Below are 26,471 nucleotides of genomic sequence, written 5' to 3' on the forward strand. Positions count from 1 at the left end.
CCTTGCAAGCAGGCAGTCGTGAGTTCGATCCCTGGTACCGATAAAAAGGAAAAAGACAAAAAAAAAAAAAAAAAAAACTAACGTTCTTAACATCTGGGGCACTGCTGCAGCCGCTGCCCGTGTTTTGTCTGTTTACTCTCACTCCCCCTGCTGCAGTGCGTGTTTGCAGAGCCAGCGATCTTTGCTTTGCTGGGCTGACTCTAAGCACCTAAACCTGCCTGGTTCAGAGAAGGGTGTGTGCTCACTGTCCTTCCACCTCACAGACCTTTCATATTTATTATAGGCCAGATCTGCTGGAATCACCATTTGTTTTTCTTTTGAACTTTTGCATGTCAGAAAGTCTTTATATTGTTTCCATGGCCAAGCTCCTAAATTTCTCCAAAATCCTTTCTTTCCCTGGCCATGATGTTGTCTTAGATCGCACCATCCTCATCTTCCTCGTGGATTGTTTGAAAGTTGGTTTCTCACTGCCAGGCTGAGCCCCTCCATGTCATCCAGGTGTATCCCACCTCCCAGTGGTCTCTACTACCTACAAGATAAAGTCCAAATTCCCTAACATATCAGTTAAGGACCTCATGATTTGCCTCCATCACCTCTTGCCAATTAACTGATAGTATATCATTATCCTGGCCCTAAGTCTGACCAAGTTTCCTACAAACCATCACTATGTGATGCTGTCTTGGCCTTACAACCTTATAATCACTGGACCTAACACATATTAAGCCTCCAGTTCGAGGCCAGCCTGGGAGCCCCTTGGAGCCCCTTGAAAAAAAAAAACCTAAATAAATGGAAGGGGACGCAGCTCAGCGCAAACACCTCGAGTTCGACATCTAGTACTCCCTGACCCCACTAAACACACCAGAGTAGGGACCCGCACTTTGGAAGACAGAAGACGCCGCACACACCCCTCCAGCAGCGCTTTCTGGTCACACTGCCGCTGCCGCTTGAGGACCCGCGACAGGAAGGACCCCGGAAGTGCGCGTCAACACGGCCGGGGTGCCCGGCGCGCCTGACTGCATCGGCTCACTAGCCGAGCGCCCGGACCGTCAGCCCCCGCCCCCGAGGCCGCGGAGTCTCGAGTATTTGGGCCCAGCGCAGAGTGAGGCACACACCTAGACAGCCTGGCCTGGCACCGCCCCCGCGAGGCCCCACCGCCCTGCGCCCCTGCCGCCTGCGCTTGTGCACTTCGTTCTCGAGTCGGCTGTCCTCGGACTGGCCGCTATGCCGCTGTACGAGGGCCTGGGCAGCGGCGGCGAAAAGACGGCGGTCGTGATCGACTTGGGAGAGGCCTTCACCAAGTGAGTGCCCGCGGGGCCGCCCTTCCCTCCCCGCGCCCGCGCCAGAGTCTGAGGCCCTGCTGCGTCCCCTGAGGCCTCCGAATCTGCAGGCCGCGTACTGAAGCTCAGACCCCAGGGACCCGGAGCTCTGGGGCCTCGCCGCACCTGGGCGGCTACTTGAGCTCCGCGGGCGACGCCTGCCCTCTGTGCCGGGCGACAGCGGGGACCGGATCCCCCAGCCCTCTCTCGTCTCTGGGAAGGCAGCAGCCGAGCCGCGACGCCTGAGGCCGGTTCCATGGTGAAATATTTATTGAATGGAGCCCTTACTGTGCTAGAAGGAGGGGTGGCTGTCCGCCAGAAGAGAACCAAGTTAGGGAGACAGACTCCGTAAACAAAGAGCTGAAACCAAATGAGACTGGGAATCCTTTCTTGCCTTCGCTAAATTTAAGATTAAGCGTTTTTAGTGGTTTTTCACCCGTTTGGGTGGTAGAGATTTCTGAAAGCGAGATGACAGAGCTAACGTACAAACCCCAAAACGTTAGCAAACAATTTGAGGGGGTTGGGGGATTATGATTGTGACCTTAGACCCTAAGTGAAGTTAGTCCTGGCTTCGATACAGAAAAATGACAAGACAGAATTACAACCATCTATCTGTTTATATGTATATGTGAAATAGAAATATTTGAAAAACTATCTTTAAACACTGCCTAGCGTATGTTAGGTATTACATATTGAATAAGTGGTCAAAAGAGTTTACACATAGTTAAAAATTGGACCTCAGGAGCTATAGACTTGGATTAAACATAATTCACGGTTCCTAGCATTCTCTTACTGTTCTATTCGAGGCACTTATTAATTTACAGTGGGCCCCCGAAATTCGCAGAGCTTATGTTCCTAGAGCACTTACAAATCGTGAAAAACCACGAATTTCAGATGTGATCAGAAAAGGTCTGTTTCAGTGACACTCCAAATGTGCTATGTCCCCCGCAGTTATGTAACTTTATTGCACTAATGAAGCCTTGGTGCAGGGTGCTTTGGTGGCATTTTAGGGATTGTAGGGCTCTAAGAAGAACAAAACTGAGACCACTCAAGTACAGCACCTGCTACACTGTTACACTGCTGGTGCATCTGCTGAGACAGGATTCAGGGCAGCAGCCAATCAGCAACAAAGCAAAATGAATATCCCTCTTAGTTTGGCTACTTGCACACTTCCTGCCAAAAAACAGTTGCGGAGGATATTTGTGGTTCTGCAAAATAATTATTAGATTCTAAGAAAAAAACTCCTCCAACAACAGAGGCCATGAATTCTGAATCATGTCTTTGCAGAGATGTACAGTATTTTTTCTTAATAATTTTTTAAAAACTAATACTTGACTGCTACTCAAAGAATTATTTTGACTGTACAATGAAATAAAAAGCTACGTGGGGAAAAAGTTACTATTCAGGGATATGATTATTGAAAAAGGTGACAGGAAAATGATAAATGAGGTTTAAATGGGAACTTAAGCAACCGGTTGGGTTGTGTGCAGGGAAATTTAAGGAACACTAGGCAAGTGAGCATGGAAATGAGAATAGTATAACTTTGGGAGAGATTGTTGAGTGTAGGAGAACAATACCAAAAACTATACAGTATTATGATGACTAAACTAACATTATAATGAAACAAAAATAGTAATAGCTAAATAGTCGAGTATTTTTAAAAAGATGTACTACTATAGCTAGGCATTGAGGTACACTTCTGTAATCCCAGCACTCTAGAGGCTGAAGCAGGAGGAGCTCCTTGCGTTCAAAGCCAGTCTAGACTACCTAGTTAGTTCAAGGCCAGCTTGGACTATGTAGGGAGATCTTGTCAAAAAAAATAGGGGGCCAGGGATTTAGCTTAGCGGCATATGGGCCTGCCTGGCAAGTTCTGTCTCCAGTACCAAAAAAAAAAAAAAAAAGGATGAAATATTAACAATTTTGTAAGCACTAGTGACAGTTATATTAACATGGGCTTAGGCTTAAGGTTTCTTTGGCATTTTTTTAGGCTTGAGTTTTAAATGTAATTATAACAGCAATATGGAAGGTAATACTAGAATGATGAAATTGAGTGGCTAATACAAATTGTAGTCATGCATAGTATATGAATGTTTTAATGCCAGACTACGTATACATCATGTTTTGTATGTGATCTGTCATTACAAAACGTTGGTAGGCAGTTCCTGAGTACATTTCACATTTATTGCTGACTTTCCATATTTTAATATGTTTAGACACAGACATACCATTGTGTTAAAATAGCCTAGAGCAGTGATGGTAAACCTTTTAAAGATTGAGTGCCCAGACTGCAACCCAAAACCCACTTATTGCTACAACTAAACCTGAATACTGAGGTTTTAGTTTATAAAAAAACAACTGTTACCTGTTGCTTGGCTGCTGGAGCAACTTGGTCACATGCTGATGATAGCATATGAATGACATGATATGGTGCAGCAGGCTTACAGAAATGTTTGCCTAAAATTCAGCTAAAATAAAAAACGAGCCAGGTGTGGCAGTGTACACCTGTAATCCTAGCACTTGGTAGGCTGAAGTGGGTGGATCACGGGAAGTTGGAGGCCAGCCTGAGCTATGTAGTAACTTCAAGGCCAACCAGAACTACATTTGACACCCTGCCTCAAAAAATAAATAAATAAATTCAAATTAAAACTGGGGGAAGCCAGGCATGGTAGCACATGTCTGTAATCCCAACACTGAGAAGACTAAGGCAGGAATATCGTTGCAAGTTCAAGGCCAGCCTGGGCTACAAAGTGAGCTCAAGGCCAGCCTGAACTGCATAGTGAGACCCTATATGAAAAAGAAAAAAAAAATGGATAAGTAATCCTGTTGCAGAGTGATATAGTGATTTATTTTGGTATCACAAATTTGAGATAATTGGAATTTTTCCTTTATTAAATAAGTAATACAAGGTATTGACTTCTTAGCTGAATTTTTTTATTTGCTTATTTTGGTTTGTTTGAGTGCATGAGGTAATTTCTAGATGTTCTTACGGCCTTTGTTTTGAAACAGATACAGAAACATTTGTTTCTCTGACAGATATTCGGAAAGAATGTTATTGAGTGTTTTATTTTTCCATTTATTTGCAGATGTGGATTTGCTGGAGAAACAGGTCCAAGATGTATAATCCCTAGTGTGATAAGAAAAGCTGGACTGCCTAAGGTATTGTCTTTAACAAATTAGCTAAAAGAATGGCTAATATGGAAAAAGTAAATGTTTTTATTTACTTTTATGTTCTGTTTGTTTTTTGTGCTGGGACTCAAACCCAAGACCACCTTCCTGCATGCTTATCAAGTGCAGTACCACTGAATTACATCCGCAATCTCTAAAATATTTAAAACTGCAAACCTCAAATAAGACTTGATTAAAGCAATGCTGAATGTATAATTTAAAAATGCATTCCCAAGAAAGAGTTAAGTCAGCTTTATCAAGGTCTAATTTTGTATGTTATACATTGATCATGTACAGCTATCTTCAGTCCATTCTTAGTGTCTTTGTCAAATTTTCTGATACCCCTTTGTAGTTAATCCCATTCCCTCCTAGTCTACTAATAATGTGCTATTTCAATAAGTTTGCCCTTTCTGTACGTTTTATATAAATGGAATCAGGTAATGCCAAGAGAAAGTTGTAACCATAGTAAAATACTTTTATAAGCACTAGGTCATAATTACTGAACAATGTTATTCTTACCTTAAGACTAGGTCCTTTTCTGTAATTCCAAAATCCAGTGAATTTTGAGGAACAAATATTTGTTAAGTTCATGTCTTGTTGAAGCTAAGTTGGCAGGTTAGGAATTGTAGACTTAATAGAATAGTGTTCTGTAGCTTAAAATTCACTGAAACATACATTGTGCTAACACATGATACTTAAAAAAAATGTGTTTTACAAAGTTGTATGCTTTTAACAAAACAAGGTTGGAAAAATAAAGTTGGGGTAGACCGTATGCAAAATCTGTTTAACTTTGTAAACAGAACCCTACCAAAAATAATAATTTACCTTATGGGAAATTTTGACTAGCTGTGGCTAGCAGCTGTATATGGCTTAAGTCTATCTCAGGAGATATTAAAAACAAAATAAAATTATAGAAAATTTGACCAGAAGGTGCTGAGGCAGTGCAGGCAGAGGCAAGTCTGAGCTCGTGGGTCTGTTGTTGAGTTGGGACTGCTCACTCTGGAAAGAAGCCCCCTTAATACTGAGTCCCTTGCTTTCCGTGCTGCCTAAAAGGGATCCATATGGTATTGTTCTTGATTCCCATCATAACTTAAAGGAAAACTTTCATAATATCTGGAGCCCATGATGTCCTGCAAATGAGAGAAAAAATCTGAAGCAGACCTGGAAGAAGCTTCTGCTGACAGCTTGAGCCATGGTTGCCACTGGAAATCCTGCTGATGTCAGTGTTATATTGTCTAGGAACACCAGCCAGCAAGCTGTGCTGACATTTCCTGCTGCTACTGGAGCTGCTTCTATCACTGGCCACTTTGTCCCTGGTGCCTTCACTAATCAGATCCAGGCACCCTTCCGAGAGCCACTTTTTCTGGTGGTTACTGACCCCAGAGGCATCTCATGTCAACCTGCCGACCATTGGTCTGTGTAACACAGATCCTCCTCTGTGCTATGTGGACATCACCACTCATGCAATAATTAGGGAGCTCACTGAGGGGGTCTGATGTGGTAGATGCTGGCCTGGGAAGTGCTGTGCATGCATGGAACCATCTCATGTGGCGTATGGAAAGTTATACCTCATCTCTACTTCTGCAGAGATCCTAAAGAGATTGAGAAGGAAGCGCACACTGCTCCTAAAAAGTCAGTGACCAAGGAGGAATTTCAGGGTAAATGAACCGCACCAGCTCCTGAATTCACTGCTTCTCACCCTGAGGTTGCAGACTGGTCTGAAAGGCATACAGGTGCCCTCTGTGCCCATTCAGTAGCTCACTACCAAAGACTGTGGAGTGCTCAGCCAGCCATGGCAGACTCGTCTGCAGCACTGCACTGTGCGGGCCACTGAGTGGGGGGAACCACCACCGAGGGGTCTTGAGCTGTTCTGTAGCTCAAGTAAAATCGAAATGAGATTGACGGAAAATAAAATACCAATTTCTCTCTCTCTCTCTCTCTCTCTCTCTCTCTCTGTCTGTCTCTTTTGGAGGCCCTTTTCCTCTCTTTCCTTCTCTCATCTGGGAAGAAGTTTGTATTTGTAATCGCATGGAAACATTATTGGGATTCTGTTGGATTAATTCTAATCTACCACCACCAGTGCAGCTAACAGCGAGAATTAAGACACTAAGACATGTTTACAGTTATTAGCAGCCAAAGGGTCCTAAGTCCGGCCCAGATGAGGGTTTATGGAATATAAAGGCCATGACCCAGGGCCTAACCCAGATTTTACTAATTCATGATGAAAGGAGTGGCTAAGGGTGAGGGATTGTGAGAAGGGTGGGAGATACTTGATTAATAATGGAGCTGAGCTAGGTAAGAGGCTGGAAAGCACCCTGGCAGTTTGCAGAGAGAAGGATATGCAGCAAGACCAATCTGCATAACACAATTGAGGTAGCATTCAGGGTTTAGGAGACTTGCTTCAGTTTCTGATGTGTAAAATCTTTTGACTTGGGAAATCAGCTTCTTACCATGAGGCTTGAACCCAGTTGACATTTTGGGAGCATTGGCTTTGTCATCCCATTGGGCTCAGCCATTTAGAGGGTGCCGTTCAGAGGGGGAAACAGGACTATCATTTGGCTTCAAAGATTAGGCATCAGTACTTCAGCTAACCCGATGTACATTGTTTAGAGCCAGTTGAAAGGAAAAGGAAATGGCCTAGCCAGCTCTGTACATATCAGTACATGGAAATGGGGCCATAACCTGGCTAAAGTAGAGGTAATTGCTCTGTATTCAAGGAGGATCCATGTGGTCTTCTACAATTTAACTCTTTTTTTTTTTTTTTCCTTTTTATCAGTACTGGGAATTGAACTCACGACTGCCTGCTTGCAAGGCAGGCGCTTATGCCACTGAGCTAAATCCCCAGCCCTACAATTTAACTCTTAAACAGACCTGTAACCATAAGTATTGTACCTGTATGACTGCTGAGTAATGACTTACTCTTTTTTTTGAGACAAGGTTTCATTCAGGTTGGTCTTGAATTCACTATGTAGCCCAGTAGCCCAGGCTGGCTTCAGACTTGTGGTGACCCTCCTACCTCAGCCTCCCAAGTACTGGGATTACAAGTGTGTACTGTTGTGCCCTGCTCAATGACTTATTCTTAATGAAGGTTATAATTCTGTCATAATTTTAGTTTGTCTTGCCTAGTATAAATTTACAACTTTACATTTACATTACAAATTTACAACATTACATTATATTATTCCCTTCCTTCACAATCTCAGCATATTTGATTTCATAAAAGCACATATTGTAACAGAATAGAGTAGGATATCAGTTTATATTTGACATTGTAAATGCAGCAGAAATGTTTTAATTTATTTGATTACGGGAACATTTTATTAATTTCAAGTTTTTCTGAAAATCCTTAGACAAAATAGAAAAGCAGGTATTTGTGGCACGCTGAAAATGTGATGGAACTTCCTATTTATTTTTTATGTGTTACTGACATTGCAGTGTCACTGGATTCTTGACTATGAACTTTATATTCTCATTCACATTGTTTTTAGTACTTTGAGCTGTTACTGTTTTGAAAATGCAAAACAGTAAGCTTTACATGGTTTGAAACCTCTAAGCCACGTATGATCAAGAAGTGAGCCATGCTGATGTTTCCTTTAGAAGAGTAAATGCTGTTGGGAGCAGAGGTACACACCTGTATTGTGAGGTACTTGGGTGGCTGAGGCAGAAAAATCACAAGTTTGAGACCAGGCTAGGCAACAAATAAGTTTTTTAAAAGGGCGAGGTGGGGAATGGGAATGTAACTCAGTGGTAGAGCACCTGGCCAACAAATACCAGGCCCCTGGGTTCAGTCTCTAATGCCACACACAAAAGTAAGTGAAGAGAGTTTTGTAGATGATACATCTGAGCCCACGGAGCTTTCTGAGGATCTAGGCAAAGCCCTTGCTCGGTACAAGTGTTGACACGGCACAGAGGTTTGGCATTGCTTTCGTATGTGTGTCACTGCTGGTGGTGTCTATTCTCATTTGTACCATACCTTCATGAGTTACCCATCAGGTGCCACCTTATGCTGCTGAAAGGCCAGCAGGAAGGGAAGTTATTTGTAAATCAGAGGTGGTGCTATACCGTGCCTATGCTCTGGGAGTGGCTCCCAGAAACTGAGCCCTGTTTGGAATGTTGAGGAAGCCTTCGTGCTAGTGCACATTTTTGACAAATTAGGTCTAAACGGTAAGCCAGATGGATGAAAACTGTATGAGCATAGATCCTTACTTACATACACGTCAACTATTACAAACCACAGTACACCATCTTTTTGGACATTGTCAGTTTTTAAGGATTCCTAAGAGATCTAGTTTTGATAATTTTTATATCTGTTCTCAGTACAAATTACTTTTATTATGAGAAAATGCATTAATAAAATACATTTTAATTTTAATTTGAAATTATTTATGTAAATTAATCATTTTTGGGTTTTTTTTGTAGCCTATAAAGGTTGTTCAGTATAATATCAATACAGAAGAGTTATATTCTTACCTAAAGGAATTCATCCACATACTGTATTTCAGGTAAGAGATTCCATTTGTTTGGGGTTTTATTCTGGTTTTATAATTAGGGTTTCCTAATGGCAGTCATAGTGATTTTTGGTTGGATTACAAATGATGTGGAAAATAATGGATTTGCATTGCCATTTTGACTTGCTGTTTTCAACTTTTCAACAATATATTTGAAGAATAGAAAACTGACAAGCATAATAAAATAATGAAAACAAATCAAATGTTCACTAATAAAGAGGATTGGTAAGTAAATTGTTTACAGCTACAGAGGGAAAAGTCATGTGGCCATTGAGAAGGCATGCTGGGCTTAGTGATAAAACACTTGCCTCACATGTGAGGCCCTGTCTTTGACCCCAGCACCAAGATGTTAAATTTTTAAAAAGAGTTCTGTATCTATGTAGAGACCCAGAAAAGTGTCCTAAGGATACTTATAAGTGGTAAGGCATGCTGAAGAGAATATTTATGTAGTATTTCTTTTCAAATGCATACATGTCCATGAGAATAAAAAAATGCGCCAACTGCTGTCTGTGGTTGCTTTGGGGCCAAAAAAGTAAGGACCTTATACTTTCGAAATTACTGACTATAACATTGGGAATTTTGTGAGTATGTATTATTACTTTATTTTTCCTCAACTTTTGTGAGGATGGAAGAATATGTATTATTTTTGTAATTCTCAAAAATAAGTTAAGCTTTTAATGTCCAAAGTTATAATCTTAATGGGTGCAGTTTTAGTATTCTGTGTTCAATAAATTTATAAAGTTCCCGACATAGTGTATGGCATGTAGGAAGAGCTCAAGAGTACAGTCTTTCCAGGGGAAGAAAATGAAGGGTCTTAGGTTGAGATAATACAATTCCTCTGTTCTTAAATTGTGTGACTAACCAGAAGTGCATACTTTTATTCACTGTTACAAACAAAACTGTCATTTTCCAGGCATCTGTTGGTGAACCCCAGAGACCGCCGAGTTGTGATTATTGAGTCGGTGTTATGCCCTTCCCACTTCAGAGAGACGCTTACTCGAGTTCTTTTCAAATATTTTGAGGTACCTATTTTTAAATCTAGTGACTAAATTGTTTTTAAAATAGACAGAAGGCTACAGGTGTGGCTCAGTGAGTGGTAGAACACTTAACTAGCATGTGCAAATCTCAGGATTCATTACCCATAAAAGAAAACAAAAGTTTTACAAATTAATCCTGCGGGAATCCCCTCCCCCACCTTTGGGGAGGAGGTAGGTAGTCAAATTTAAATTATAAAACCCACATTTTGGGGCTGGGGATTTAGCTCAGCGGCATAAGCGCCTGCCTTGCAAGCAGGCAGTCGTGAGTTCAATCCCTGGTACCGATAAAAAGGAAAAAGACCAAAAAAATAAAATAAAATAAAACCCACATTTTTTGTTTTTATTATACCTCCTGTAGGGTGTGTTTGAGGACTCAGTGACAAAAGCCTCTTTAACTTGGCATTTATTTTCTTTCTGTGGTCATTTCCTACTTAATTAGCATTTTATCTAATTCTTAAATAATTGGAGATTTCTCCTTAATAATGTTTCTGGTACTGATTTTAATGTAGTCTTTCATTTGGGAAGTTTTTTCTACAACTAAAAGGTGTATTCCGGGGCTGGGGATTTAGCTCAGCGGCATAAGCGCCTGCCTTGCAAGTGTGTGGTCGTGAGTTCAATCCCTAGTACTGATAAAAAAGAAAAAGACAAAAAAAAAAAGGTGTATTCCACCTGTAAGCCCAGCACTCGGGAGACTGAGGCAGGAGGATTGCCTGAGTTCAAGGCCTACCTGAACTAATGGCAAGACCCTATCTCAAAAAACTAAAAAAAAGAAAAAGGTATATTCAGAGCTCTGAATTTTATGGTGTATTTCTTCCAGGTCTGCTAGTTTTATTGACTATTTAGAATTTTTCAACAATTCTTCATTTTTAAGCTTTCCTTTGAAATGGAGCACTTAAGCATTGTCTTCCTTAGAGTAAGTAAGCAGCTCCAGGAATGAGATTTACTTCTTGATTTTAGTTATATTACGAACAGTTTTCATTTTATAGGAGTCAAAATCATTTCAAGACCTAGAATATATTGTAAGAGTATTACATTTTATCGTAGACCCAAAGCTATAAACTTTCTTTTTTAAGAGTAAGAAATTTATTGGGGAATAGGAATGGGGATTAACTAGACACATGTAAATGTATTTTCATGCATTTCACTAAACTCAGAATTCAACTAACACCTAACCAGGAGTTAGTGGTGTACACCAGTAATTCTATCACTTTAGAGGTAAGGCAGGAGGACCATAATTCAAGGGCTGTATAGGCTACAAGAGTGAAACCTTGTCTCAAAAAAAGTTTTTTTTCATTTTAAAAAATTCTAATACCAAATATTACAGTGTCTTCATGTGGTAAGGAAAGTTAATAATTCTAAGCTACATTTTTATAAGAAAGGTCCCCAAAACCAGATTGCACAGCCTATTGTACTTGCTGATGTAGATTCAAAACTTTCGTTTGCAGTATGGTAAAGGGATTGATTGTTTTAATATCTTCTCCCTCTCACTTCGTTTATGAATTTCTTCTTTTATCTCATTCTGTTTTTCCACTCCAAAAGAGCTAAAACAGACATTAATAAGAATGCTTCAAAATTGTGATTTTGGCATGAAACAACTTGGTTTATTTTTATGTATACTTGGAATAAATTTATGTAAATCAAATCTATTTTTAACATAATGCTGTAAAATGGTTATACAGATACAATATAAATACACCAAGCCTATGCATTTTTTCAGGTACCCTTGGCTATAAGGCAAGCTCCTTGAGATAGTGATAGCCTAATTCTATTGTTGTTTTCTAGGTCCCATCTGTCTTGCTAGCTCCAAGTCACCTCATGGCTCTTCTGACGCTTGGAATTAACTCTGCCATGGTCCTGGATTGTGGATATAGAGAAAGCCTGGTGTTGCCTGTATCTTTTTTTGTCAATCAAGGATGTAGTTTTTACTGTAGTTTAAAGTAATATTAAAAATAATTTCTATGGCATTAAAGTATTTGGGGTAACCATGTACAAATACGAGTTACTATGTGGTAAAATTTCACAGGGTTATAAGACTTAAATTTACCATTATGTAGTAATTACCATTATGACTTGGTCCTAGTGTATATTCCAGGAGCAGATCTCACCATTATTATGTTCAGTTTTCAAGAGAACTATCAGCTAATTAGGATGTGTCAAAGAAGCTGGCTAAAATAGTTACATTCTAAGAAAACACGGGAAAAATAATTGAAGAATTAAAAGATTCAATTAAGAAAAATCAAAGCTTAATGGCAGTGTGAAATCAGCTTCAATTAGCTGAAAACTTTGTTGGAGAAAGAGAATGTATTTTCCTCTCTGTCTGCAGAGGCTGCCATGTATACCATGTACTGTAGGGTTTGTGAGTTTAGGATTTGGAGTCGAATACACTATAAGTACAAATATGCGCTGTGCCCCTTACCACTCTCATGGTGTTGGTCAAGTAGCGTCATGTCTTTTGGCCTCACTTTCTCCATGCAGAAAATGGCAGTGACAGTGTCTCCATCTCCTTCAAGGGCCATGCAGCTGAGTGATAAAATGTACACAAAGCACTGAGTGTACCTGTTGAGGCCATGCTGTAGTTTTTATATGCTCGCTAGGGCAGTGGTGGTGAGCCTATGGCATGGGTGGTGTTTTTATAAATACAATTGTATAAATACAATGTAGGCTATATATGTGATCTAAAATCTTTTTTTTTTTTTTTTTTTTTTAATCAGTATCGGGGATTGAACTCATGACCGCCTGCTTGCAAGGCAGGTGCTTATGCCACTGAGCTAAATTCCCAGCCCCTCTAAAATCTTAAGAATCACATTTTTTGCTGAGGATCCAGCTCAGCAGCACAGCACCTGCCTGGCAAGTAAGTGCAAGGTCTTGAGTTCGATTCCTGATATCAAAAAAATAAAAGCACATTTTTTTTTTTTATGCTGGAGATTGAATTCAATGACCTCGTGTTTGCCAGACAGGCACTTATGACACTGAGCTAAATCCTTGGCCTAGAATCACATTTTTAAAAATTCCAATGAAATTAATAGTATATTTTATTTGACCCAAAATAGTCCAATATAATTTTTTTTAATTAAAGCCTTGTAAGTTAACTCTTAGAACATATCTTCTAAGTGTCGTTCAAGTGTTCAGTAACCCTGCATGGCTAGCAGTTGCTTTCTTGGATGTCCTATCACTGACTAATGAGTTTGTGTGTGTTTATTTTCTTTGGTAATGAATGTGAGAAAAAAAGACTTTGTCTTCAATTTTTCTGTAACTCTTTTAGAAACAAATTAATGCTAGGATTGTGGGAGGTTGAGGCAGGAGGTTTGCAAATTAGAGGCTTGCCAGGTTAACTGACCCTGTCTCAAAAACAAAATAGGAGATGGGAATGTAGCTCAGTACAAAGACCATTGGTTCACTTCCTGGCACCACACACACACACAAAACAAGAGTTTATCGCCACAGTTAATTTAAAATGATACTATAAAAGATGAGAAAATATCAAGAAAATCACGTATTCTCTTCTAAAGTAGTAATATCCTTGACTACCCTTTAGATATATGAAGGAATCCCAGTACTAAATTGTTGGGGGGCTCTCCCCCTAGGAGGAAAAGCTCTGCACAAGTAAGTGTTGGGATTTAGCACATTGCTCTTAATTTATGCCACGAAGCAGATGCTTGTATGTTTATGGGTTAGTGGTCAGTTGAGGGTTTACAATACAGACATTTAATTTTATTCACTCCGTTGTGTGTTAGCTTTAGATGGATTCATCTTTTCAGGCTAAAACTTTTTATTTAAAGCATCATAATCTGCTATTATAGAAGTATTCAGTAAGAAAAGGATATAAGTTGCGATATTTTAATTTCAGTAACTTTCAAATTTCAGAGAGTTGGAAACTCAGCTGTTGGAGCAGTGTACTGTGGACACCAGTGCTGCTAAAGAACAGAGCCTTCCCTCAGTGATGGGTAAATTCATTCTCAGCTGCTCAGAAGTGGTTCACATTCTTCTCATGTCCTGAAGCAGGGATTCAGACTTGCTCTATTGCATTGTATTGTTTCTCTAGTGTGCAGTTGATTAGCCACAGTACTTAATGTTGGATTGTCATCATCTCCTACACCACTCTGCTGACTGTAAAATACAGTTATTTTGGTGTGGCAATTCTTTTCATAGTGTTCTATATCATGAACCATGCGGTGCTCTTGAAATGCTCCTTTTGGCTTTCAGGGTTTTCTTCTCTTGTGTTCTGTTATTTCTGACAATTCCTTCTTAGTATCCTCTGTCCCTGTTTTCTCCTGGTATCCCCCAGTGACCAGTTTTTGTTCCTCCTCCTTTCCTATTCCCTTTTTACAAGTGATCACATGTGCTTCTGGATTTCAGTGACATCTTTGTGCTATTTATTAAATGTGCTGCTCAGCCTGATCCTCCTTCTGGATTATCTTCGTATTTCCAGCTGATTGTGAGATAGGAACTGTTTGTGCCACTTGTGACCTCAAACTTAAGACTTCCAAAAGTGAACACACAGATTCTTTCCTCATTCATTTCAGCTAACCAGTTAGGTAAAGATAATACCCTCTTTAGACACCCTTTTAGAAAGCTAGACATTAGATCCTTTCAGTTATTCCCCTGAAATCTTTTCCTGATTTCACTTTTTCCCCATCCGTCACACTAAGGAGCATAGGAAAACAAACACTACTTTAATGGAGATGGTGGACCTTTTAGAGCTCTCAGAGATGATGACCAGCCCGAGGTGGTGTGTGTGCTATAGGTTCCTCACCACTGAGACTTGTGGGCTCTTGTTTGGATTATCGCAACAACTTCTCTGATTCAGACCCTTTCACAGTTGCCAGGAAAGATGTCCCCAGAAATCCTCACCAGGGCACTCCTCTGCTTGAGAATTTGTGTTAGCTCTGACAAGGTAGAATCCAAAATATGTGTTTGATGCGCAAGTGTCTTCACAGTCTGACTGTGTTCTTCCTTTTAGCTCTACCCCTACCTTTTGCTCCTTATTCCAGTTGTAGATTAAGTTCTCCAGGCACCATAAGTCTTCTTTACATAGTCCTGTGCCTTTATTCTTTGTTTTTCTTTAGCTAGTTGGAGCTTGATGGGGAGGGGTAATTGTTTCATTATTGTTCGTTTTTTGAGAACAGGGTCTTGCTATGTAGTTCAGGCTGGCCTTAAACTCACTATAGCACAGACTGGCCTCACACTTACAGCGATCCTCCTGCCTCAGCTTCCCAAGTGCTGGGATTACAGGCGTGTATGGCCACATCTGGCAGTTACTCTATATTTGAAAAGCTTTTTAAAATGAAATTGGTGCATCTGTGCCACTATACCATGTTTTGCATACCTGGTCTCAACTTCTGTGCATTCTCTTGGCTTTAAATGATGAAATGTGTATCCTAAAATGAATTTTTCTATTAGATTTTTTAAAATTGTTATACACTTTTAAATTTCTAGACTAAAAATTGGGATGTATGTATAATTTGCTAGACTTTTTAATTATTATTAAACTTTTATAATTCTAAATAAAATCTATTTTAGGTTCAGTTCCAGAAAGTATCTTAGAGGACATTAAAGGTAAACTAAGTTCCCATTTTGTCCTTTTTATCCTTTAGTGCAGTTTGGAGAGCATGTTTCTAAAAATGCACACAGACAGCAAAGATACTCAGAGTGTAATATCCTAAAAATATTTAATACCTAAGTTATCAAATAATATAATAAATTTCTGATTTCTCTTTAGACTTATGAAAGCTTTGGCATTATTTATGTGTTACTGAGACAGCTTCTTAATTATGCTTGGAGTATACAAGGGTACTATGTCACTAGTAGTTTACACAGTATGAAAAAACAGTTAAATTTTTGTTTAAGAAAGCCACTAGATTGATATATAATTGTTTTTAAGCCTAGTTTTTCTTTTTACTTTTTTGGTAAGGTTAGTCATTTTATTGACTGCTCAGACATTCTAGAATTGGAATCAAAGTATATTGGATTTACTTTAATAAAATAGTACTTCTACTGGAGCTGGGGATTTAGCTCAGTGGCATAAGCGCCTGCCTTGCAAGCAGGCAGTCGTGAGTTTGATCCCCAGTACTGATAAAAAGGAGAAAGACAAAAAAAAAAAGAAAAAAAAAATAGTACTTCTACATTGATAGAGTGGGTTTTTATGATAAAGTTCAAATTGGGTTTGCTAGGGGCTAGGGATATAGCTCAGTAGTACAAGCATCTGCCTGGCAAGCATGAGATCATGAATTCATTCCCTGGTACCGGGCTGGAGATTTAGCTCAGAGGCTCAAGCCCTTGCCTGGTAAGTCCAAGGTCATAAATTCGATCCTTGGTACCAAAAAACAAAAAAATAATTGAATTTTCTGCTATTTTTATTCACATAAAGCAAAAGCATTTAAAATATAATTTTATGTTCTTCAAATTAAGGGGATGGCCATATTAAATGAATATTCTAGAATTCTTAGTAGAGAATTAGAAAGTAATGAGTTTTAGAGTTCAGTGGGACTATAAGATAATTTGTACATCTGGGGCCAGTGATTTGTTCAGTGTCACACAAATTGGTAGTGTTAGGGTTAGGGCTGCAAAACAGACCTTGCTCCTTATTACAGTGTTTACCTACGGGATACAGCCTAACATTTCTCAATCACTGTAAAATTGTAGTCATTTGTAATAGGCCTGTTGCACAGCACAGCTAATCAGAGAAGGACTTTATCTCACGGGAAATGAGTAGCTCCCTTCCCCTTCTCCTGGTGTGGCCTCGCAGAGTGTCCCTTCCTGTGTTCTCTGGCTTTTGAAAAGACACTTCACTTTCCTACTAGGGAGACATCAGGTTGGCAGAAATTTGAAAGATAGATACCCAGCCCTGGTAAGATTATTGGGAAAATTAGTATTTACTGATACTAGTAAGGATTTCAAACTAACCTTTTGAAAACAATCAGTGATATTTATTAAAGTTAGAAGCACTTGGGACAAGGATATAGCTCAGTGGCACAGCACCTGCCTGGCAAGCGTGAGGTCTTGAGTTCGATCCCTGGTACCAAAAAAAAGTTAGAAGCACTTGCTCCATCTAGTTGAGTAAAGTTTGATAACTTTATAATAACAAATACCATGAAGCGAATAAAAGACAAGTTAATGTATTTATTGTTCTATAATGTTCATAGAATAAAAAATGTGGCTAAATAATAATGTACAACAGACACCCATTGCTGTGAAAAGCAAATATATAGCACAGTTCTATAAAACTCTTTTTTTTTTTTTTTTTTTGTCTTTTTCCTTTTTATCGGTACCAGGGATCGAATTCACGACTGCCTGCTTACAAGGCAGGCGCTTATGCCGCTGAGCTAAATCCCCAGCCCCTCTATAAAATTCTTTTCGCAACACATATATATATGGCTGATGTGATATATGAATAGTTTATCCAACTCATCAGATTTCATGCATTCAACATCAATTTTGTCTCTTTAAAATTTTACTAATTCTTTACCTATTTCCCAAAATAAAGCAGTTTATTATACAAAAATACTTGTAACAAATAATCAGCATTCAAAATGCAAGAGAGATACAGTAGAAGGAAAGTGGTAGAGTTGGAATATGCTATGATGGAGAGAATAATTATACTGAAAAATCCTAAACTCTAAAAGCAACTAAGAGCAAAGTTTAGTTTTGTGTTCTGACAACCAAAGGAGCAGAAAGAGAGGGAAGGAGGAAATATGATTTTTAAGAAAACATGCTATTCAATGAAAAGAGCTACATTTAATCATGCTGAATTTTATCTTTTCTTGTTCTATATGTACAGCTTATCCAACAGCAGAATAGTTTTCTCAAATGTGATTTTCTATGGGAATGACTGTCATTTTAGAAAAGTTGCACAGCTGAATAGCACATCTATTTGAGTAGCAGTATTTGAACTGAAATGTAGGTTTATTGTATTTGAGCAATCAGAAGCGGTAACAAAGTTTCCTTTTACTTTTTTTTCCTTTTACTCTTCTAAGTGCGCACTTGCTTTGTAAGTGATCTGAAGCGTGGACTCAAAATCCAAGCAGCAAAATTTAATATTGGAGGGAATGATGAAGTAAGTTAAAAAATAAATACATTTTCTTTTTCCATAGTTTGCAACATGTAGAAATTTATGATGTTTGTATTTCAGCGTCCCTCACCACCCCCTAATGTCGACTACCCATTAGATGGGGAGAAGATTTTACATGTCCTAGGATCAATCAGGTAAACCCTTAATTTTCATGAGCAAAACAGTAAACTAAATTCTTGACTTCTGAATATATTTGTTGGTATAACCCTTTATTTAAGTATTGCTGGTTGTTTTTGGGGGGTTTTGTTTTGTTTTGTTTTGTTTTTGTACTGGGAATCAAATCAGGACTTTACACTTGCCCGGCAGGTACTTATACCACTGAGCTGTGTCCCTGGCAGTATTACTGATTTAACAATTGAGTTTTTTTAATTTAACTGTCATATTCATCATTGTTTTTCAGCTTTTTAAAGTTTTTAAAACTTTAAAGATATTTTTTTCCTGTTTTCAGAGTAATTTAGAATTAGTCTAAGAGATAAAAGAAACAAATTTTAGGGTACAACAGGAGATATGATACTTTAAAATACAGCTAAGAAAACAAAACACTTTCTGGAAAGAGACAGATGATAACTATCTTAGACTTTGCAGTCCATGGGATTCTTGGTTTTTTTTTTTTTTTTTCTTTTTCCTTTTTATCAGTACTGGGGATCGAACTCACGGCTGCCTGCTTGCAAGGCAGGAGCTTATGCCGCTGAGCTAAATCCCCAGTGCGCCCCCCCTCTCTTTTTTTGTCTAGTCCATGGGATTCTTCACAGCTAGATACTGGGGTTTCCACGCAATGAATAAGATGAGCCAGTGACAACATGTAAGGGAGTAAAACATGTCTTGTTTCAAAAGATTCATTTACAGAAACCGCAATGGGCTGGATTTTATTTGGAGGCTATACTTTGCTGACTACTGATTTAAAATTTTGTTTTGAAAAACCAAAATTGTCTTGTTAGAAAGAAAGCATTATTCCAAATATATTTAATCTTTAGGATTAATTTACATTTTATTATTTAAAAACACATTGTAAGTTATTGAATACATACAGTTTTGTTTAGATCATAGCTTTTATAAAGTTTTCATTACAGAAGTTTCTCTCATAAAATAAAAAGATCAGAAGATGCATACAGAAAATTTTCATGTAACATTGTATACATCCTTTTAGATTTCGAGGTAATATGAAGGTTGAGCCATTAAGAGAATGAACATAAACACTCAGAAGTTAATAAGATAAGGAATAAAGTGAAATTATCAATTTTTTGGTAATTCTGTTTGGATCATTTTATCTGTACTTCTGTTTTATCAGTTATTTTGGTTGAATTACTGGTTTAAATTTTCTCTTGATTTAGTGGAGCCCAGAGTAAGAAGAAAAATGTTTAAGGAAGTGTAACTAAAATAGAGCTTTGGGTTAATAAATAATAGCAAAAGACACTGTGAATACAGGAAGCCATTGTATTTCACATTTCAAACATTTAATTGGCTTGTCTGCCAATATTTTTTTTTCTACTAACGCTTTAGTTCTCTTGAAAGCTTCTGATTAGACACAGTGTTGACTGTTCGCTACTTGGCATATCATTGGTTTTCTGTCAGTAGAAATAATGAACTTTATTCTGCTGCTCATGGTGAAGTAGGCTCATTGTTTTAGGCTCCCACAGAGGTTGCAGAAGACAGAGGTGCAGAGCACATACTATTCACCTTAGATCCAGGGAGCCAAGAGCATGGCTGCCCCAAGGTCCCCTTCAGAAGCCTTTCTCTGAGATTATGAGCTTCACTAGACGCTCCCTCCTGAATGCTCTGTAGGAAGCAGGCCTTTATACCTGCACTTCTGGGGCCACTTCAGACAAGACACTAGCCATTGGAAAGTCAGAGAAAGACTCAGGTAAAAGACTGTCGTAGTCTGTTTCTCATCCCTGTTATAAAATACCTAATACCTGCAATTTAGAGGAGCAAAAGTTTCTTGTGGCTCGTACTTTTTAGAGGATTCCGTCCATGGCCTTCAGCCCCAGAGCAGAGAGGGCAGAGGAAAGAGCTGGCTGCAGGGACACTGCTCCTGGGTGAAATCCAGGAACCTTCCTTCAGAGGAAGGGCAGGGCTGGGAATGCAGATGGAGGCACACCCTTCCGGGAGGCCATCAGGGCCCTGCTAGCCCGGCTGCTAACTGAATGTCAGCTATAGCACCCTCATAATCCAGTCACCTCCAAAGCCCAAGCTCTGAGTGTGCAAGGCTTCTAGGAGACATTCTGGATCTAAACCAAACAGACCAGTTTTAAAAACCATACACTAGACATTGGGTTTTTTTTTTGTTTGTTTTGTTTTGTGTTTTTTTTTTTTTGTCTTTTTCATTTTTATTGGTACCAGGGATCGAACCCACGACTGCCTGCTTGCAAGGCAGGCGCTTATGCCGCTGAGCTAAATCCCCAGCCCCTAGACATTGGGTTTTAAATTAGAATTTATATGTTGTTTTGAACTATATCCCCGGCCTTGAATTTTAAATAATCATTGGTTAATTACAAAAAAACCCAGAGAGATCCTGCATGCCCTTTTAGTTTGTTCCATGATTGTATCTTATATAGCAGTAGTATAATAAGAAAGCCAGTCAGTTGGCATTGGTATAAATTATGTGTATAGTTCTTTGTAACTTTATCATATATAGATTTCTATAATCTGTACTACAACAATGAAGATACATAAAAGTCTTGCCAGATCCAGGAAGAAAGATACAGCTTTCTGTGAAATCTAAAATTCCGATATCTAGGAAGCTGCCAGGGTAGGCCAGGGAAGGAGATAGAAGCAAATCTAAGGGCACAGACATACAGTCTTAATGCCTACCCTAAGAACTGAAGTTAAAAAATTATTATATTCTGAAAAATTGTAGAGAGTAAATTTTAGCTGATCTTACCACAAATAAAAAGGTAACTAAAGTGATGGTTAATTGATTGAAGTAATCATTTCACAATGTATGTGTATATTAAAACATGTTTGTATACCTTAAATAATGCAATAAAAAATTCTATTACCCCAAAGATCCTTTTTGTACTCCAGAAAACTATAAAGTTCTTTAATTTTAGAAAAACAAAGTGGATATTTTATTAGGCAGATAGAATCTTTATCAAATATTTTTTAAAAAGAAATATGGACGATTTTTGTTAATTTGTTTTTAAATCCCCTGTATCAGTGGCTTATAGGATTGGTGAATCTTACTTCCACAAAATACTATTCCTAAGCTGTTACTTGGGGGTTTTTTTGTTTGTGTTTTTTGTCTTTTTCCTTTTGATCGGTACCGGGGATCAAACTCACAATCCCTGCTTGCAAAGCAGGTGCTTATGCCGCTGAGCTAAATCCCCAGCCCCTCTGATACTAGGTTTGAGGAGGTATTAAACATGATAATAGAGGGGATACTTGGGGATGCTGCTCATGGGCCAAACCCTACTTTCACTCCTGGAATCCTCCCACAGCCCTTGGGAGCTGGGTACTGTTACTGTTCCCATTTACAAGTGAGAATAACCTTGTATTTTAATCATTATTCTGCATGAACATAGTACTGATATTTAATATCCTGTCAGTGCAACTAATGCTTATTCTGTATCATATACACTATCAACAAGGTGCTCTCTTTTTTAATCTCATTAGAGACTCAGTTGTGGAAATTCTTTTTGAACAAGATAATGAAGAGAAATCAGTTGCCACGTTAATACTGGATTCCCTGTTGCAGGTATTTTATTTAGTAAAAAGTTTCTCCTTCAAAGAAAAATTTGAAATATTTTTCCTGCATTTTCTTTATATATTATTTCTGAGGTTTTACAAAGACATGCTTGTTGTTTTTAAATCCCTTATCACACTAAGTAGTTTGCTTGTTGAACTTTACTTTTTTAGTTCCTTCTTTGCTATTTTGTTTTGTTTTGTTTTTTGAGATAGTCTCATGATATAGTCTAGGCTGGTCTTGAATGCACTGTATAGTCTAGACCTCGAACTCTCAGCACTCCCGACTCAGCCTGGGATTACACATGTATGCCACCACCCCGACATTATTTTACTTTTAAGTTTTGTAAGTTGTTGAGTTTTACTTTGGCACTAAGATATAGTACCTACATTTCATACACATGAAAAAGCATTACCATGAGCAAAATGTATTTTTTCAGAGCAGGATTATCAGATTTTTATTTTGTGCTTATGATAGCTTGTGGTTCCTTCTAATTCAGGTTAGTACTGAATTTTAAACTGCACAAGGACAAGCCACGTACAGTGTTATGTCCCTATAGTCCCAGCTCTTCCACAGCATAGTGGAAAAGTCTCTTCAGCCAAGGAGTTTGAGGCCAGCTGGGTACAGTCGTGAGATGCCATCTGAAAATGAATAAATTCCATAGGGTATATGGTAATATGTCCCTTTCCTTTAGTGACCACATAACCACACAGCTCTAACTGAAATATCATTGGTTGGAAGATAATACCTACCCTCTAGGGCTTTTATCACTCTCAATTCTTAGAACAGAAACCTAATTTATCTTCCTACTCAGCAGCTGGCTGTGTCCATAATAGTATAAAAATCTTAAATTTCCACACATGACCCTTGCTAAGAGTTACTCCTTTTTGCACTTGTCACCTAACGCAAATCATTGTATTTTGAAAAGACGGATTATTATAGCAATGTGTATTGGGGGATTTAAGGTTCTACACTATTAGATTGTATTAGATTTTTTAGATTTTAAAACCTGAAAAATCTTAGAAGTTCTTTCTGTGTGTGTAAGTCATTTGTGGTGGTCACATGAATGAAACTTTGCAAGGGCCTTTTCTGTAATTCAAATGATGACCTGCTTGATCTGTACTGCATACTTCTGCTGATTATCTTCAATCGAGCTGTTTATCCAATTAAGGATAATTCTTTCTTTATTCCTCTTTTAATACAGTGCCCAATAGACACCAGGAAACAACTTGCAGAGAACTTGGTAGTCATAGGTGGCACATCTATGTTACCAGGATTTCTCCACAGGTTGCTTGCAGAAATAAGATATTTGGTAGAGAAACCAAAATACCAGAAAGCACTTGGCACCAAGACATTTCGAATTCATACTCCACCTGCAAAGGCTAATTGTGTGGCCTGGCTGGGAGGTAAGAATTTAATTTTTAAAATACAAGTATTGTATTTTGTTTGTTTCCAAGAAGTACTACAAATGGCCATATTAAAATGGAAGATTCAGTGTTCAAAACTGCCCACTCAATAAATAGAACTATAGCCAGATGTGGTGGTACACTCTGGGAGGCTAAGGCAGGAGGATTGTGGTGAGTTCGAGAGCAGCCTACGAAGTGAGCTCAAGGCCAGGCTGAAATACATGGCTAGACCCTGTCTCAAAAAGGCTAAATAAATAAATAGAACTGTTAACTGACATAGGCCTGTAATTTCAGTGCTTGAAGGCTGAGGCAGGAGGCAGTGAGTTTAAAGCCAGCCTAGGCTGCATAGTGAGTTCAAGCCCAGCCTAAATTACATAACAAGACCTTGTCTCAAAATAGAACAAACAATTAAATAATTTTCTTTTAACATTAAATATTCTTTAAATCATTTTGTTAGAATTGTATAGTTCTTTTGGCATTTGCACTATGATTTTAAGTAAACTTCATCCAATTCAAGTCATTCTTCAGGATACTGAAAGCTATGAATTTATTCTAGTGAAGCCATCATTGCTCAAAACATTTGTTTTAGTTTCTGCCAAAGCCAGGCAGTGACATGAAAGTTGGTTTGTCTGCTTCCTTGTTTTGCATTACTAGGCACTGACCCCAACCAAGTTACATTTCCAGCCCATTTTAAAATTTTTTATTTTGAGACAGGGTCTGAGTTGCCCAGATGGGCTCAACCTAGTGATCCTCCTGTCTCCACCTCCTAGAGTACTTGGATTAGATAAAAAAAGAAAAAGACACAAAAAAAAATTTTTTTTTAAATAATTGACCAGGCGTGGGGGCATATACTTGTAATTCTAACACTCGGGGGGCAGAGAGGCAGGAAGAACACCTCGAGTTTGACCCTGTCTCAAAATTAATTAATTAAATTTAATTAACGAAAATTAATGGAATGTCAATTCTTGTAAGGTAGAATTTGGTCAAAATGTAATTTTGATCTAGGACTGTTGGTTTTTTTGTTTCTGTTTTTTGTTGTTTTGTACCCTCGTGCTTGCCAGCCAAGTGCTGTACTGCTAAGCTATATCCCTGGCCAGATTCAATAGATTTCTTACAATGCAGGTGCTTATGCCGCTGAGCTAAAACCCCATTCCCAGAGTTAATAGATTTAATAACTAACTTATTTTTATAAAGACTGCCTATCCATCCCATCTTTTTTTGTTGTTATAACTATCTTAACTACGTATTGTTTCTTTCAGCTTCTCACACTAGTGAGACAATACGATATTTATACATGTATGTGATTTATTTCACATATGAATATGGTCTGAAGTTACATCCATTTATCTATAGAAGTCTCGAGTTTGTCCAAAGCTGTGTTGTACTGTGTTGTATAAAAGTACTGCATCTTTTTATCCATTCCTCAGGCAATGCGTCCCATCTTTCTAAGATTTTTAATGTAGAATTTTAGGGCTTTAAAACGCTTATTGATTTTACATTGCCATTTTGTTTATCAACATGTAACCACAGAGTTGTGTTGAAGAAAATTAAGTGAGTGTCTGACCTGACTGAGTTTGCACAGCGCTGTCTGTGTCTTCCACCCTCCTTCCTGGCAGCAGTAATGCTTGGGGCCATGTTCACTTTATTCTGCTAGGAGCCAGTTCAGTTACCTCTAACACAGCAGTTCTGGCTTATCCCATTATTGAAAATGAGTGTAATGAATCTGAAGTGTGAATATGCTGGATTTTACAACTCTTTCTGTTTTTTGTTTTTGTTTGTTTTTGAGACAGGGTCTTATACAGTTCAGGCTGGCCTTAAACTCACTTGGTAGCCCAAGCTGGTCACAGACTCACAGGTACCCTTTTGCCTCAGCCTCCTGAGTGCTGGGATTACAGGTGTCCACCACCATGCCCAGCTCGCAACCCACTCTTTGTGTAATGGATGTGTATGTATTTAAAGTTTTCTGGTAAAGGTTCTCATTCTAGCTAAACATTTTTACCACACAGGGGCTATTTTTGGAGCGCTGCAAGATATACTTGGGAGTCGTTCAGTTTCAAAGGAATATTATAATCAGACAGGCCATATCCCTGATTGGTGTTCCCTCAATAATCCACCTTTGGAAATGATGTTTGACGTTGGAAAAACTCAGCCACCACTGATGAAGAGAGCATTTTCCACTGAGAAATAAAAGTTTGGTTAAATACCAGTTTCCCTTCAAGTAATTATAAGCAAACTGTACAAAGTATGTAGGGTGCTTTACTATAGACAACTTCAGTGGAAGTAGAAGCTTTCTGTATTTATTCTTCACTTTAATGATGTTTAATTCATTTGACTATGCTTCTCTTGTATAGTAATCTGTTGTATTTATATCAGTAAAATAAATTTAAACAGTTTAGTTGTGGGTATTTTTACATATTTCAGCTTTCAAAAAGAGTACAATGCTTCTCCATCTTCACATAATCCAGCCAAGGACACTGATACTCCATGAATTTTATTACTTTCAGCAGTTATTACATTTAATGAGTAAATAGTGTTAACCATTACCAGTTATTTCAAATACTGGCCTAGATCTATTTTTTTAGCCCTTTGGTTTGATACTTCTGCATCCATAGTTATAATACTGCTGCCTTTCTAAAAATACATTTGATCCTTTGGGCTGAGACTTTGATAGCAGGGTCCAGCATCTGTTAAGCAAAGTGTGGAAATCTTAACTACAGTTTCTTTTATCAGCCACTCTTATGTTTCTAAGAAAGACTTTATACAAAATTACAACTGCTTTGTAAACATGTACCTCTTATGTCATCTCTTTTGCTTTTGTGCTTATATCTTCTCAGAGCAAGGTTCTTTGAAAAATGTGCAATGTGCTCATTCATTGTTCAACTTTTATTGCATGTTTGTTTTTGTTTATTTTTGAGACAGTGTCTTGCTATGCAGTCCAAGCTGGCCTTGAACTCACTCTATAGCCCAGACTGGAGGTGTTTCTCCCCCCTCAGCATCCCAAATGCTGGGATTACAAGCATGGCTGCCATACCTGACCTTCATCATGTTTTTAATGAGCTGTTCTTGTTGAAGTTTTGCTTGTTGTGTTCTGAGTGCCTGTGAGGACAGGAAACATATAGCTGAGTGTGTTCATATGCCAAAGGACAGAGTAGGAATTGATACATTTTCTGGTCTGTATATCCTGAAGAATATTCTTAAGTTTAATCACCTGATTTTTGTTTTCTGGATCATATTCTTAAATATAGCTATTAACACTTGAAAAAAACACTAGAAAGGTTTAAAAATAGAA

The 26,471-nt window shown here is 38.4% G+C and overlaps 1 protein-coding gene and 1 pseudogene across 1 annotated transcript; both read left to right on the forward strand.

Moving 5' to 3' along the window:
* The first annotated feature begins 1,009 nt into the window (after window positions 1–1,009).
* On the forward strand, window positions 1,010–25,577 carry Actr10 (actin related protein 10). Its single transcript, XM_005008594.4, has 13 exons — window positions 1,010–1,298; window positions 4,400–4,472; window positions 8,901–8,983; window positions 9,903–10,011; window positions 11,809–11,916; window positions 13,562–13,629; window positions 13,891–13,970; window positions 15,547–15,582; window positions 18,000–18,079; window positions 18,155–18,228; window positions 21,707–21,788; window positions 22,981–23,182; window positions 25,189–25,577. Exons 1-13 carry the CDS (start codon window positions 1,222–1,224, stop codon window positions 25,368–25,370), a joined length of 1,254 nt encoding a protein of 417 aa, XP_005008651.2. The 5' UTR covers window positions 1,010–1,221; the 3' UTR covers window positions 25,371–25,577.
* Window positions 4,511–8,894, forward strand: LOC106028175 (small ribosomal subunit protein uS2-like; annotated as a pseudogene).
* Window positions 25,578–26,471: the final 894 nt, after the last annotated feature.

Source organism: Cavia porcellus, unplaced genomic scaffold (assembly GCF_034190915.1).
Source record: "Cavia porcellus strain 051 isolate PalLab524CR breed Dunkin Hartley unplaced genomic scaffold, mCavPor4.1 scaffold_31, whole genome shotgun sequence".
Classification (NCBI taxonomy): Eukaryota; Metazoa; Chordata; class Mammalia; order Rodentia; family Caviidae; genus Cavia; species Cavia porcellus.